At 41.8% G+C, this 13,665-nt stretch overlaps 1 protein-coding gene across 3 annotated transcripts in view; it reads left to right on the top strand.

The window, feature by feature from the left end:
* Positions 1-10,677, top strand: part of NDRG3 (NDRG family member 3) — a 51,218-nt gene extending 40,541 nt beyond the window's left edge. For 2 of the 3 annotated variants that reach the window (XM_066587354.1, XM_066587355.1), the window contains exons 13-17: positions 1,260-1,307; positions 3,710-3,745; positions 3,983-4,034; positions 5,958-5,996; positions 8,064-10,677. In XM_066587354.1, the coding sequence (XP_066443451.1) occupies positions 1,260-1,307; positions 3,710-3,745; positions 3,983-4,034; positions 5,958-5,996; positions 8,064-8,245 (357 nt within the window). In that variant the 3' untranslated portion in view covers positions 8,246-10,677. The remainder of the gene's footprint in view (positions 1-1,259; positions 1,308-3,709; positions 3,746-3,982; positions 4,035-5,957; positions 5,997-8,063) is intronic. The other variant, XM_066587356.1, reaches the window with a different exon arrangement.
* The last annotated feature ends 2,988 nt before the right edge of the window (positions 10,678-13,665 follow it).

Raw genomic sequence — 13,665 nt, 5'->3', positions numbered from 1 at the left:
AGCTGTTTCCTATTCCTAATCATTTATATAAAGTCCTATATAAAAAAGGTCTGACATTGATTTAAAGGAATGCTGCCATCCAGTAGGTGGCGCTGCAGAGGTAGTATTCAATCTTCCTTATTTGCGGAACCTATAGTGAAATGGCTACAGCATTTTTGTAGTGTGGAACTACAGCAACTCATGGAAGCCATAGACCTAGAGTGGTAGGAAACTTTTAATCGAAACTTGTGAAGTTGCTTGGAAAAGGGAGTGGGGTAGGCCTGGCATTTAACCTTTTCACTACCAGGTCAGTTTCTTTGTGGTCATAAATTAACTGATAAAGTGCAGAGAAGAGAGATGGGGGCTAAAAACAAGGCATTAGTTCAGCACACTGTGGGATTTCCTCTTGAGACTTGGGGTGCTTTTACACACCCAAGCGGTTGTCCTAGCGATGCTTTTACATAAAAACTGATCTCGCTAGTAAATGGAGGTGGAGCGGGCTGGGTATCCACCCATCTCCATTCACAGTAAACAGGCAGTCCTTTAGAAGTGAACAACTGCCTGTTTACACAGACTCGATCGGGTCGTTAAGTTTTCTGCACACAGGAGCTGAACAGCGAACAAGAAGCATTCAAATTCTTGTTTCGTTGTTTGTTCTGAACAATCGCTCAGTGTAAATGCATGCCCTGATTCCAGCGACAATCTGAACAATCATTGGCCCATGTAAAAGGGCCTTTAGACTGCTGTGATAACATAGAAGCTGCAGAATGTAAACTGTGCAAAACCTTACAAAATCCTATTGCAAAAATGATTGTCAGCCCAAAATACATGCATTTAAGTTGGAAGGGGGGAATGTTCACACCTCTTCCACCTCTTAAAAGCTCAGAGCCTTGAAGCTACTGTACTTGGCATTTAACTACAGGATTAGTATGGTGGGAATATACCTGCTGGACATTTGTCCATTTAGTACCTGCCCTTGTAGTAATTATTCTCCAATATTATAGGTTACATTTAGTAGGACCTTCTCAGTGATGCTCCTTTCAGTTGAGGTTCCTCGCTGCCTTCAGTGAAGTACTTCTGCATCCCAGGTTCTGTTAATTTTACACCACAATGTATCTTGTGCAGAAATGCGAAAACCTGCACAAAAGCAAAAGTACTCTTTGGGTTGCAGGTATCAGCTGGTAGTTGTGGTGGGATCTGCTGACTAGATTATTGGCGGATCCTAGAAATATTAGCAAAATTTGTTAATTGAGCTTAACTGATTTTCTTGTCACTTGCAGGTAGAATGCAACTCCAGGTTAGATCCGACCAGAACTACACTATTAAAGGTGAGTTTATTACAGCTTTTCACAATATGTTATACAGGGCTTCAATCTACTGCAACCAAATGTGCAGCCTGGGAGAACGGCCGGCATGTTCCCACACAACTATTTTTGCTTTTAGGTTGACAAATCCTGCATAGGAATCAATGGGTATTTAGAGGGGCTTGTCTGATTTTGAGACCTGTAGTCATGTGGTGACTTCACAATGGTTCTCTGCAATGTTTACCCCCTATAAGAATGTGGCTTTTTTTTCCATCTTTGGTTTCTTTTCCCCACTTATTAAAAAAATGAAATCAGCGTTTTTATTTATCTGCAACTCGTTGCTGATCGGCCTTCCCTGCTCCAGACTCTATCCCCTCCAATCCACCCTGAATGCGGCAGCCAGGCTCATCTTCCTTTGTAGCCGCTACTCGGACGCCTCTGCACTGGCTGCCTGTCAAATACAGAATACAATTTAAACTCGCCACCCTCATCCATGAAGCGCTTCACAGCACCGCCCCGCCCTACATTGCTTCCCTCATCTCAATTCACCACCCAGCCTGCGCCCTCTGCTCACGAAATCGGACTAAGTGCCCCTCTAATTCGAACCTCTCATTCCTGCCTCAAGACTTCTCCAGTGCAGCACCGGTCCTCTGGAACCCGCTACCCAAAAATATCCAGCAATCACTGACACTAAACTTCAGACATGCTCTAAACGCACCTCTTCAGGGAGGCATACCACATCCCCTAAACCAAACTTCTCTGTACTCCGCCTGATAACATGCTCCCCTGTCCTGTCGTCTGCAATCACTGCTAGCCGTAATCAACTGGCACCTGCCGTCATCCTGTTTCAGCCACTATACGGCCTGACCATTGTCTGTGTGTATAGCATCCCTCACTCTCCACCTCGCCATACCGTGCACATCTCCAGCCCCTTTACCTTCTGTATCCCCCCCCACTATTCGTAGCATGTAAGCTCGTTGGAGCAGGACCCGCACCACTTTACTTGTGCATCAATTGATTACTTCATGGTAACTGTGGTCTTGTTTTATTTCCCTTGTACTGTAAGCGCTGCAGAATATGTTGGCGCTATATAAATAAAGACGATTATTATCCATCAACTTGGCTTGTGTTTTGTGGGACAAGCTGTATTTTTTTTTTTTCTTGTGGTACTATTTAATGTGCTGAAAACATTTAAAAAAAATATATCAAAGTGGACCGAAATAAAAAAAAAAAAAGAAAAAAATCCTTCATCTGTGGAGAGGGGAGTGGAGGTTGTTTCAACGGTGTACACACTGTGGCAAAAATGACATAACCTTACTCTGTCAGTATGATTTCAATAACAAATTTATATAGTTGTGTGTTTTTTTTTTTGTTTTTTTTTTCTTTGCTGTACTGCTTTAAAATATAAATTTTTGGAAAGAATTTCCTGCAGCCCTCTTAATTTTTCCGTCAACCTAGTTGAGAGGGGTTTGTTTGTGTTTTGTTTTTTTTTCCCCTCTCCATGATGTAGTTTCTCTTGGTCCCATTTTGGAGTACATATGACTTCTTGATCAGCTTTTACAACTTTTTTTTTTTTTTTTCCTCTCTTGGAGACTGACCAAAAAAAGCACAATGCTGTTTTTTGCCATAAGGCTCCATTTTAGAGGAGACTGTTATAGTTTTGAGTAAATGACCACGTTGGCTCCTTTGCTCTCGTGCAGCCTATTTAAACAAGTGGCTACATCGTTGGCTGGCTCAAATGAGAAATTAAAACAAACGAGAAGGAGCATGGTTTAAATCGGACAAATGAATGCACCTGCTATGACTATGTCTACATAAAATGAACAACAAACTAAACAATTATCTTTCTCTTTGGCTTGTTTGCTGTATATTTAAGGTGCTTTTAGATGGACCGGTTCAGATACTAGATAGTGTTGTAGAGTTGGCTTGGGAGCTGCACCTGCTTTATAAACCACCTGCATCGGCTTCTCTGACAGCAGCATTATCTGAGATCACAGCCGTGGTGTCAGTTATTTTGCAAAATCTAACTAAAAAGCTCCATCTTCATGGCCTCTGCATGTTATCATAGGACACGTATGTAGGACTGCAGCTTGCTAATTCTAGAAGAGATGTTACGCCACCAAATGGAGATGTCAACCACACTCGCCAATAGGATTGAGTGGGGATAGGACCCCAATGCCAGTAAAGTCCGCAAGTATTCAATAAAATAAAACTGCTTGACAAAGACCCATGTGACTGGTCGAAACAGCCGCCACTGTTATAACCAAGCATGCAAAATAAAAAGCTGTGACCTGGAATTAATATGCACCTCTTTTGCTTTATTTTATTGAATACTTGCAAAATGTTAGGCCATTCACTGTCTAAGATCCAATTCTTGACAGAAATAACAGTATGAGCTAACAGATTCCTTGTACGTTGTCTTTCAGATGGCAGACTGCGGAGGGCTCCCACAAGCTGTGCAGGTTGGTGGTGGTTCTATCTGGGATAAGATGAGAGCGGCTGGGATGATTATCTTGCATGATCTGTATCGCTGCTGGATATTTACTGCTGATATTTAGTTGTGAAGTTTTTAAAAAGGCCATCAATAATCATGTATAGGAAGGAACTAATCAGCACTTTACTTTTGGACATCCTGTTCTATTTTGTTATATCTGAAGAACTGAATAAATGTATTTATGCTTCTATTTATCTTACTCTAGCCTGGAAAGCTGGCAGAGGCCCTGAAGTATTTTGTCCAAGGAATGGGATATAGTAAGTAACTGCATTTATTTTTCTAAGCTACATAGTATGTAGGGGTGAAAAGACATGTCTATCCAGTTTAAACGCAACCACCACCCCAAGTGTTGGTCCAGAGGAAGGAAAAACAGCCAATGGGATAGAAGCCATTTTTTTCCTGTTTAAAGGAAATAATTCCTCACAGACTTCAATCTGGCAATCGGAATAATCCCTGGATCGCCGACCCTTCTGAAGTAATTAGTGACTATAACATGTAATGCATCGCTCAAGGGAGACATCCAGGCCCCTCTTGAGCCCCCTTCTATGTTGTTTAGAAACCTTTCTTCTAGATGTAGAGGATGGCCCCTTGTCACAGTCCTGGGTATAAACAGATCATGAGAGATCTCTGTATTGTCCCCTGATATATTTATACATAGTTATTAGGTCGCCCCTCAGCCATGTGTTTTGTTTTTTTGTTTTTTTTTTGTTTTTTTTTTTCCCGAGACTAAATAATCCCAAATTAGATAACCTCTCTGGGTATTGCAGTCCGCCTGTTCCATTTATTACTTTAGTTGCCTGCCTTTGTACCCGCTCAAGTTCTGATATGTCCTTTGAGTGCCAGTACCCAAAACTGTACACCATATTCCATGTGTGGTCTGACCAGTGGTCTAGACCTCTCTTCGATGGGAAGCACTTCCAATCCACTGTCGCGCTTGAAATTTGCGCAAGAGGATAGGAATTTCCCAGAAGGAATGTGAGGCTTTTTTTTTTTTTTTTCCCATGAAAATGACCTCGCATCCACGTGTAAAACACAGGTTGACGAGCACGATCTTGCGCTCGCCTATGTGTGGGTAGCCTTAGACAGACCTCATCTGGAATACTGTGTCCAGTTCTGGGCACCCCAATGTAGAAAAGACCAAAAAACTGAAGCTGGTTCAGAGAAGTTACCAAGATGGTGAGCGGTCTGCAAATCGCGTCCTACGAGGAACGGTTAAAGGATGTGGGAATGTATTGTGCAAAAAAAGCTGAGAGGAGACTTAATAGCTGTCTACAAATATCTGAAGGGCTGTCACAGTGCAGAGGGATCAGCCCTATTCTCATTTGTACAAGGAAAGACTAGAAGCAATGGGATGAAACTGAAAGGGAGATGACCTAAATTAGATCAATGAGTGGACACAGGTTGCAACTGGAGGTGGTGAGTTCTCATTCGATGGAAGCCTTCAAGCAGTCTGCACAGACATCTGTCTGGGATTATTTAGTTCATCCTGCACTGAGCAGGGGGTTGGACCCGATGACCCTGGAGGTCCCTTCCAACTCTACAGGTTTTTTTTTTTTTTGGTTTTTTTTTTTTGCTCATCTCCAACATGATGTGATAGTGCTTTCCATCCACCTTCTGGCAGACTTCCTGGCGAAAAATGTCATCGCACTTCTGGTGTCACACAAAAGGTGGTGGAGCAAGGAACCTCACATGGCAACCGTCATGGCCACTGTTTAATTGTATCCACTTCTTAAACACTGAATAACTTCATATTCGGCCCATAAAGAATCAGCGGGTGATGCCAGGGGCCCTCTGGGAGTCTGCCCGGTAGGTTAGGTAACACTACCGGGCAGAGTGTAGGCAGAGGCTATAAATTGCCGCCACCTGAGGCAGTACCTAACTCGGGTCAGACTTGGAGCCTCTGTATGCACAGATGATCCACTAGAAAGTTAATCATGAAGTTTCCTGTGCCTGACTGAAAGCCGAGATCTTCGACTATATCCCAATAAACTTTGTACAAGTTACACTGAAAAATGACTACTAAGAATATCCTCAGTGAAAGTGTCTTCCTTTTTGTTATGTTCTGACTGAATACATAATGAGTACTTTACTTTATAGTGTGGTATAAGGTCCGTTTCTTGTGCTTTTTTTTTTAACTGTATCCTCTGTATGCCCTTTCCTCTTGTTATATGTCCCCACAGTTCCATACGTTCAGCTCAGTCACTTGAGCGCTGAAACAGGTATCTGTAGAGCAGCAAGCAGGTGTTCACTACGTCTTGGGTTGCTGCTCTCGCTTGAGCACAGTAGATTTGTGCTTTTGCTGGTGGATGTAAATGTTTGAAGTTGTATAATGTAATTGCATTGTATAGTGGCTTGGCATGTTGGTGTTTCTCAACGGTTAATGCACGATGCATGGCGGCATTCTCTACTCCAGATCTGCTTTTTAAAGGAGGTTTTTTTTTTTTTACCTAGGTCTGTATAGAAAAAAATATATGTAAATATCATATGAGCCTGCAGCAAAATCCGACCTTGTGCCCAGCCAGCATCCGGGTGTGCCTGTGTTTTTCCTCTTCTTTTCTGCACTGCGGATGGTTGGCACAGCTTGTCGTCTGACATGCGCAGTAGAGATTTTTAAGATTATTGACATTGCAGACGGTCTGTGGATTCCGCAGGAGTTTAATTTTAAAAAAATTTAAAAAATTATATAAACTTCTGCGGAATCCGCGGGCCCTCTGCAATGTCAGTTGCAGACTGGCTATGGGTCGGACGGCTTCCATTGACCTCAATGGAAGCTGTCCACGCGGAATCCGCAGGAAAATGAAGCCTGCTGTGATTTTTCATACACAAGCTGAAAACACAATGGCTTCTGCTTGTGTGCATGAAGAATTATTTTTGTCTTGCATGCTATGGGCGGTATTTGCTGCAGAATCCAGAGGCGGTCGCCTGCTCCGGATTCTACAATTCAGCGCCGCCCGTGTGCATTCACCCATGGCTGCTTTCTTTCTTAAACAGTGCCTCACCTGTCCATAGGCTGTGTACAGCTCAACCCCATTCACCTCATTGGAGCTGAGCTGTAATACCAGATACAATCCATGGACCGGTATGATGTTGCTGAATAAAAGTAGGTCTGGATGGATACAGTTTCTCCTTGTAGAGACCACCGAAATGGTATGGGAAGACTTTTTAAGCCATGCAGTGCCCCTTCAGGAAATGAGCCAAGCTTCCATAAAAAAAATTTCTATATTTTTTGTTACAATACAACGGAGATGAGTCTCTAATGTGCTGCAGATGAGCGTAAGGAAGGCATACAACATCATATCAAGTTGATAGAATTAAATATATGCTCAAAAAATGCATGTATGCAAAACTATATATCAACAATTTAATTGTATGCTTGATGTGTCATTTTATACGAAGAATTAAATATGCATAGATTCAATACTATGAACATGATATGATGTTGTATGCCTTCCTTCTGCCTGTCTGCTGCACATTGGAGACTCGTCTCTGTATTGTAACATCATTTTAATTGTAATGAATAAATTTTTTTTTTTTTTTTTATGGAAGCTTTGGATGCTGACCTATTTTTGTGTTGATTGTATGGCAGAGCGTGTGCTGCTGGTTGTGAGAGGCAACCATGATTTATTATATTACCTTGGGAAATAAGGTATGCAAATTAAAGTTTGAAGGTGAAAAAATGTCCCTGTAGCTTCTGCATAAATTGATAGCCTGGTAAAGGTAGGCCATGTCATGTTGCCTGTTGACTTTTCTAAAAATTAGGGTTTTACCTTCTCTTCCATTAGGTAGCATTACAGAGGCATTTTTCCATCTCCCATTTGCATGAATGGAAGTAGTTGTTTTTTGAAACATACAATTCGGAGATGTGCTCCTCAACCGCTGCTCTTGGGGTGCTTCGAATGCACATCTATGCTTCCAGTATTTTGCATACAGCACTATGCCATTGTCTCAAGATCTGCCCTTGGCACATACTGATATAGCAAACTGCCTGACACTTATGTTACATAGACTTCAATGGTATGTGACATGTTAATTGTTAACGTTTGCTACATCTGTAGTGTCATTTTATACAAAAATTGGCATTCTTCTAATAAAACAGCTCAGGCTCAAAATAGCCATGTGGCACTTGGGCACAATGTACTGTAGCCATTGGCATCCAGTCAGTCTTGTTTATTGCTTCCTACAATAAACTATAAGCGTCTGATGGATGAGTTAGAGCAGGTCTACCACATCAACTGTGTTCATGATGATTCCCTTTTTTCTTTTTTTTTTTTCTTTTGTTCTTGCAGTGCCAACATCAAGCATGACCAGGCTTGCACGTTCTCGTACCCACTCTGCCTCAAGTAGTGGCTCAACTGAGGTGCCCCGAAGCCGTTCCCAGACCAGTAATGCCACGCTAGATGCCACGCCAGGCTCTGCACTGACAAATGATGTCCAAGAGGCTCCTCACACAATAGAATTATCTTGCTAGATCTCCTCCACCCAGCTGCTGTACTATGGACCTGTGCAGACCTGCAACCTGAGCGGCTCTGGAAATAACCTTTTCCCATTCCTTCCCATTCAATCGTCGACATGTAATTTGTGCATGAAGAATTCTGTATCCTTATCAGATTAGTCTTTGATACCCATTTTCTTTTACGGTAAAACTAACTGCAGTGATCCTATCGCCTGTATCGTTCCTGGAGTTTTGTGGTGGTTGGACTGGTCTGTGACACGCTGAATCCCATAGCCAACATGGATTCACTTTCATATAATTTTTTTTTTTCGTCTTTTACACCTAATGTTAGCAGATATATAATCTTATTTTTGGCTCCTTGTTAACTTGGAGGGGGAAAAAAATCTCTTGTGGTTCTCTAGGTTTCCTGTGGTGTAATGACCATTAATGCACTTATCGTAGAACTTTCTTCATACTGTTATATGGTTTAGGGACAGACACTGCCAATATAACATAAGCTGATCTGAGCCTTCACAAGACAGAAAGGGATAGTCTAACACCTATGACCTCTGATATAGAACACAAAAGGGGAATAGTCTGCAGACTCGCAATCTTTGGTGTTTATACCCATTTTTTTTCCCATCGTCCTAGCTGCTGTTCATTTTATTTGTATTTGTTTGCCTTTTAACAGAATTTACTGACCTACAATAATTTATGGATGTCACTTTACAATGCAGAAAGAGCAGATGGTATGAATACATTCTATTAAAGATTTTATCAGAGCGAGAGAAAAATGGTTTGCTTCCACCTGGCACAGCGCTACTCTTACCCATGGGTGACGTCTGGTATTGCAGCTCAGCCTTATTCATTTGAATGGGCATATGCCATAACGGGCACGTTATATGGAGGAGAGGATATAAACACTATTTTCAAGTCTTTCAAAAGAGGGCATGCCTGTTCTCCTGACACGGGTTTCAGTAAATGCAGTATTTGGGATACTTCTAAACCGGAGAACATAAGGGGCCAGAATATTTTAAACAAGACTGTTACGGAATTCCATGCCAAAATAAGCAGGGTTTGGGTTTTTTTATTCTAATGGTTAAATACTGATCTATTTTGCCCAATAAATAAAAAAAAGAATAGTAACACTGAGGTAAAAAAAATCAAAACTTAGGTTGGGCTACATTTTCCAAAAATCCATAAATCCTGCCATGTGAGTACATAGATTTACACTAGCTGCATATTGCAGCCTCCAAATACAAAGCTAAAATGCGCTGGTTTGAAAGCGGTCTCAAAACCAGTTTTTCTGAAACCCCAGTTCTCGCAACCCCTCAACAGGAAATGATTTGAGGGTGTGTAGAACCTCTGGGCAATGTTCATTATATCTGTGCAATACTGACCGGTTTAGTCCAAGCTTCAGTTCTTCCAAGTAGTGCTTTTGGTCTTTGATAATTTGGTGAATTAGGACACAGATGATTGACAGGGAATACATTCTAATTTGTGCACTTCCAGGAGGAGTAACAGAGGAACTGCATAATATAAAGCACTAAGAAAATATGCTCTAGCTTTATTTACTAAAGCACATGTGTCAAGACAATGACAGGTGGAATAAATAAAATATACATATTTTAAAACAAAGCTCTATCTTGGTGCAAACGCATTTATTAATTTGTGCCGATCTCTGCAGCTCTGTGGGTAAAGTCCTGGAGATTCTGACCTGCTATTGTTGGTCATTGCACACCGGCCCAGTGAATAATTACTTTCTGGGACTGGTATAGGATCAGAGATCATAAAGAGTAGGACACAGATGCTGAAGAGCTGCTGTTGTGGGGCATAGACTAATAATGGCACCGACCTACCCTGACTAATCCCCTCTTTTTGTAAGTTCAGTGTTTATAAGAAAGCAATATATGGATATAGGTTGGCCTTAATTATATAGGAGAAATTTTATGGCAGAACAGACTATATTGGCTAAATTTAGGTTTTGGGTCCAGTGAGATATATATACATACATGGAGGATATGAACAGTCACTTGTTCGAATACCAAAAATCCTAGTGCAATGCTGCCAGTACTCGGCTTCTGGAAGCCGCAGCTACTGATTTGATACACATCTTACCAGGTCAACTACTGTAGAATGTAGGGATCTTCGTGTAGTCATTTATCTGTGCTTGTTTGGATCTGTGCACCCCCCTCCTCAGCACCTCTCATGAGCGCCCCCTGTGGGTTACAGATGGACATGTCTGTTTTGTGCCTAGTCACCTTCTTAGCCAGCAGTAGTAATAGACAAATAAGACTTAAAGGGATTGTTACTACTTTCTATCTTACTAGTAAGCCTATATTATATATTTTTCCTGTAGTTGGACAAGAATGTAGACGAGTATAACTGTAATAATGGTTTTCTGCTGTTTTAAATAATATTGTCATTCTAATGGAAAATGTTCTTCCTAATAAAGAAACTGCAATGTGTCTGTGTGACTCTCCTGGTCTGCGGCTGATGGCTCCACTACTATTTTTGGGTAAGGTCACACGGTAGCTTTTTTTTTTTTTTTTCTTTGTGTATGTGTAGAGAAAACTGCTTTGGGTGCAATCGCACACAGCCAATTTGCTGCAGATCTGTACCATGTGTGAACGCACCCTTGCCTACAAAATTGTGTGACCGTTTAGGGGGAGCAATCGCAGCAGCTGCATGTTGCAGCAGATTCTAGCTACATGCTGGCAGTCTCAGTGCCATATGTGAATGTTTGCTATCACGGAATTGTAATCTGAGGCCCCGACTGAGATAATGCAGTGTTTGGTTACAATGTACCATGTTCTCCAAGTGCAAGAATTGTGTAGAACATCTTCGCCTTTGGGTGCTTTCAGACAAGAGGAATATTTCCATAGGACTCCCTGAAAGACAGCTTAATTTGCAGCTATAGAAACTCTGTGTGTGTATGTACGTGTGTGTACGTACGTGTGTGTACGCATGCCAGTGAAGCTTCAACAGCGGAGTCGCTGGCAATAGACGGTAAAAATACCCTGCCGGCCGTCTTCTGACATTGGAGCTGTACAAGCTGCAATCAGAATGTAGGCAGATGTCAGACAGTGGATTGTAAAGGGTTAAGCTATGGATGGGTGATAAGTTGGTCTTGGTAACCTCTTTTTAAGCTTGAGGCAGAAGACAACATACAATTCTATATATGAGATCAATTTATAAATTCTCTGGTCCCTCAGCATCGCCTGAGGCTCTGTGAAGGCTACAGGCTTTCCTACGCAGACCGTGAAGGAGGGTGAGTGTTGTTACAGATGCTGCATCAGAATCTGGAAGTAGCAAGGACTTCATACAACTAACCAGACCCAGTGCTCAGTCTTACTTTGCCTTAATGGTGGTTTTTACCCCACTTGTAGGTTTTCATTCACTTCTATACAGTTGCTGAGAAATGTTGCACAAAATATGGAATAGGGTAACCTATGAAGTAGAACACTGATCTTCACTTGTGTTTTGTGACAGATGAAGACTAGGTATATTCTGCATGTGCTTACCCCCCTATCCTTGTAGTTGCCATCCTTTTGTAGCTCTGCTCCTACACGCCACTCTTTAAGGTCCCAATAAACACTGTGCATTCATTCATGGCGCCGATATGCCGCATGTACACTTTATGCGCTCTGCAGAATGAATTAATTGATCACTTTTTAATCTGTTAAAGCCTCGTTTGTTTCTATTAAACAGCCGATTTATGAGGGATCAGTCGTCTAGTAATCTTCTAATCCTGAGAAAATCCATAATTATGTACAAATTTATAAACAAGTTTAGCAGGATTGAGTGAAGCCGAAAATGACCTGATGGATTGTCAGCTCTGCATCACTTATCTCACACAAGAATTTTAAAGGGAACCTTTCAGGTACTTTATGCTGCTCCCATTGTGGACTGTGTAAGGATAGCGTTACATGGTACGAGCGTTGGGCACATAGTCCGGTACATATTGCGCCTATGCATTACACAGAAGTGATAGTTGCGCTAACTGAATGGAGGTGGAGCGGCCAGGGATCGTTCCAGCCACCAGCGTTCAAAGTAAGTGCTCATTCACATGGGCGTATTTGTAAAATGCTGCGTAAACATTGCAACATTTCAATTGCGTATCCCTTCAATATGATCACGTATACAGATTTTTGATCGTGTATACCTGTGTATGTTGCGTGCATGGGGAAAAAGAAAAAGCTTCCTGTGTGTAATAAATAGATATATTATATATTTCCTTTACATGTTTCTTAGTGACTTGCGTGAAAAATGCAACTGCTCCACTACTCCATCCATTGGCATTGGTTATGCATTGCGTATCATGCACATCCATAGAAAACATGCACTAAAATAGCGCATGCTGCGATTTTTCTGTTTCCAGCGATTAATCAACCCATGTACAGGTACTTTTTTTTTTTTTTTTTTTTCTTCAAAATAGTGACAAATGTCGACGCCAGCAGTCTCCCACATATGGGGCAGTATTGTGTAGCGGTGCTGCACTCACCTAGTCTAGCAGCAGCAGCTCTCTGCATGAGATCCGTCTACTGTAGCCTTGAGGCCCTGCACTCTGACCACTTGCTGTGATTAACTGGTTTCTGGCTATTACGCTGTATTCTGGGAGAAATGTATACTGTGATCTGTTGTAATCATGAGGTGCCATACTCCCACCTACCACTATCTCAGGCAGAGAGCTACTGACTCACTTATGGGGTAAATGTGTAGTTTTGATGCCCTCAAGCAGACAGCTAGAATTAGTGACTATTATTAATGGAAAGCCAGCACAAAGATGGACATTTAATTTCACTGAATGTCATTTGCACAGACAGCTGACTTGGTCAGTTTACATTTTGTGAATCCAACACCTGCCTTTACATGGTTCATCTCTGTTTATGCAATTGTAATCTCCACAAGCTTTCCATGGGTTAACACAAAAATTGGACTGCAAAGTCTCTTTACCCAGCTCCCTGCTGTGGTCAGTGCTGCAGCTTTGGGGTTTCCCCCTGATGTTATGCTTACAGGCTGCAGCGGCCTTTTTTTTTTATATATATGGTGTGTCCCAGGCTGCTGCAGCCAATTACAATGGTCAGTGCTTGGTCGCTGTGCTCTGTCTTTGGCTGCAGCAACCTGTGACATCATGTAGCAAAGCCTGTAAAACCCCGGCCACAAAGGACTGTGCTACAGCGAGGGACAGGCAAGGAGTTGGGAGAGGAGTGTAAGCTGATTTTGTTTTAACTCATGGAGAGGCTGTTGTAAAACTCCTGAGGGTTGTGTCCAAGTAATACAATTGTATTGTAAAATAACAAAATCAGTTATTTGATATTAACGAGTAATTCAGTTTCTTATTCCTGTCATGTATCTGTAATATCTAGACCTCTTGCAGTCTAAGATAAGAGAGAACAGTCTACTTCCCACTAGAGGGAGCAAAATCACTAGCTATGATTTATTGAAGGTGCAGT

This window comes from Eleutherodactylus coqui, chromosome 13, assembly GCF_035609145.1.
Source record: "Eleutherodactylus coqui strain aEleCoq1 chromosome 13, aEleCoq1.hap1, whole genome shotgun sequence".
Lineage (NCBI taxonomy): Eukaryota > Metazoa > Chordata > Amphibia > Anura > Eleutherodactylidae > Eleutherodactylus > Eleutherodactylus coqui.
Note: the sequence above shows the minus strand (reverse complement) of the source record. Positions and strands in the feature narration are given on the sequence as shown.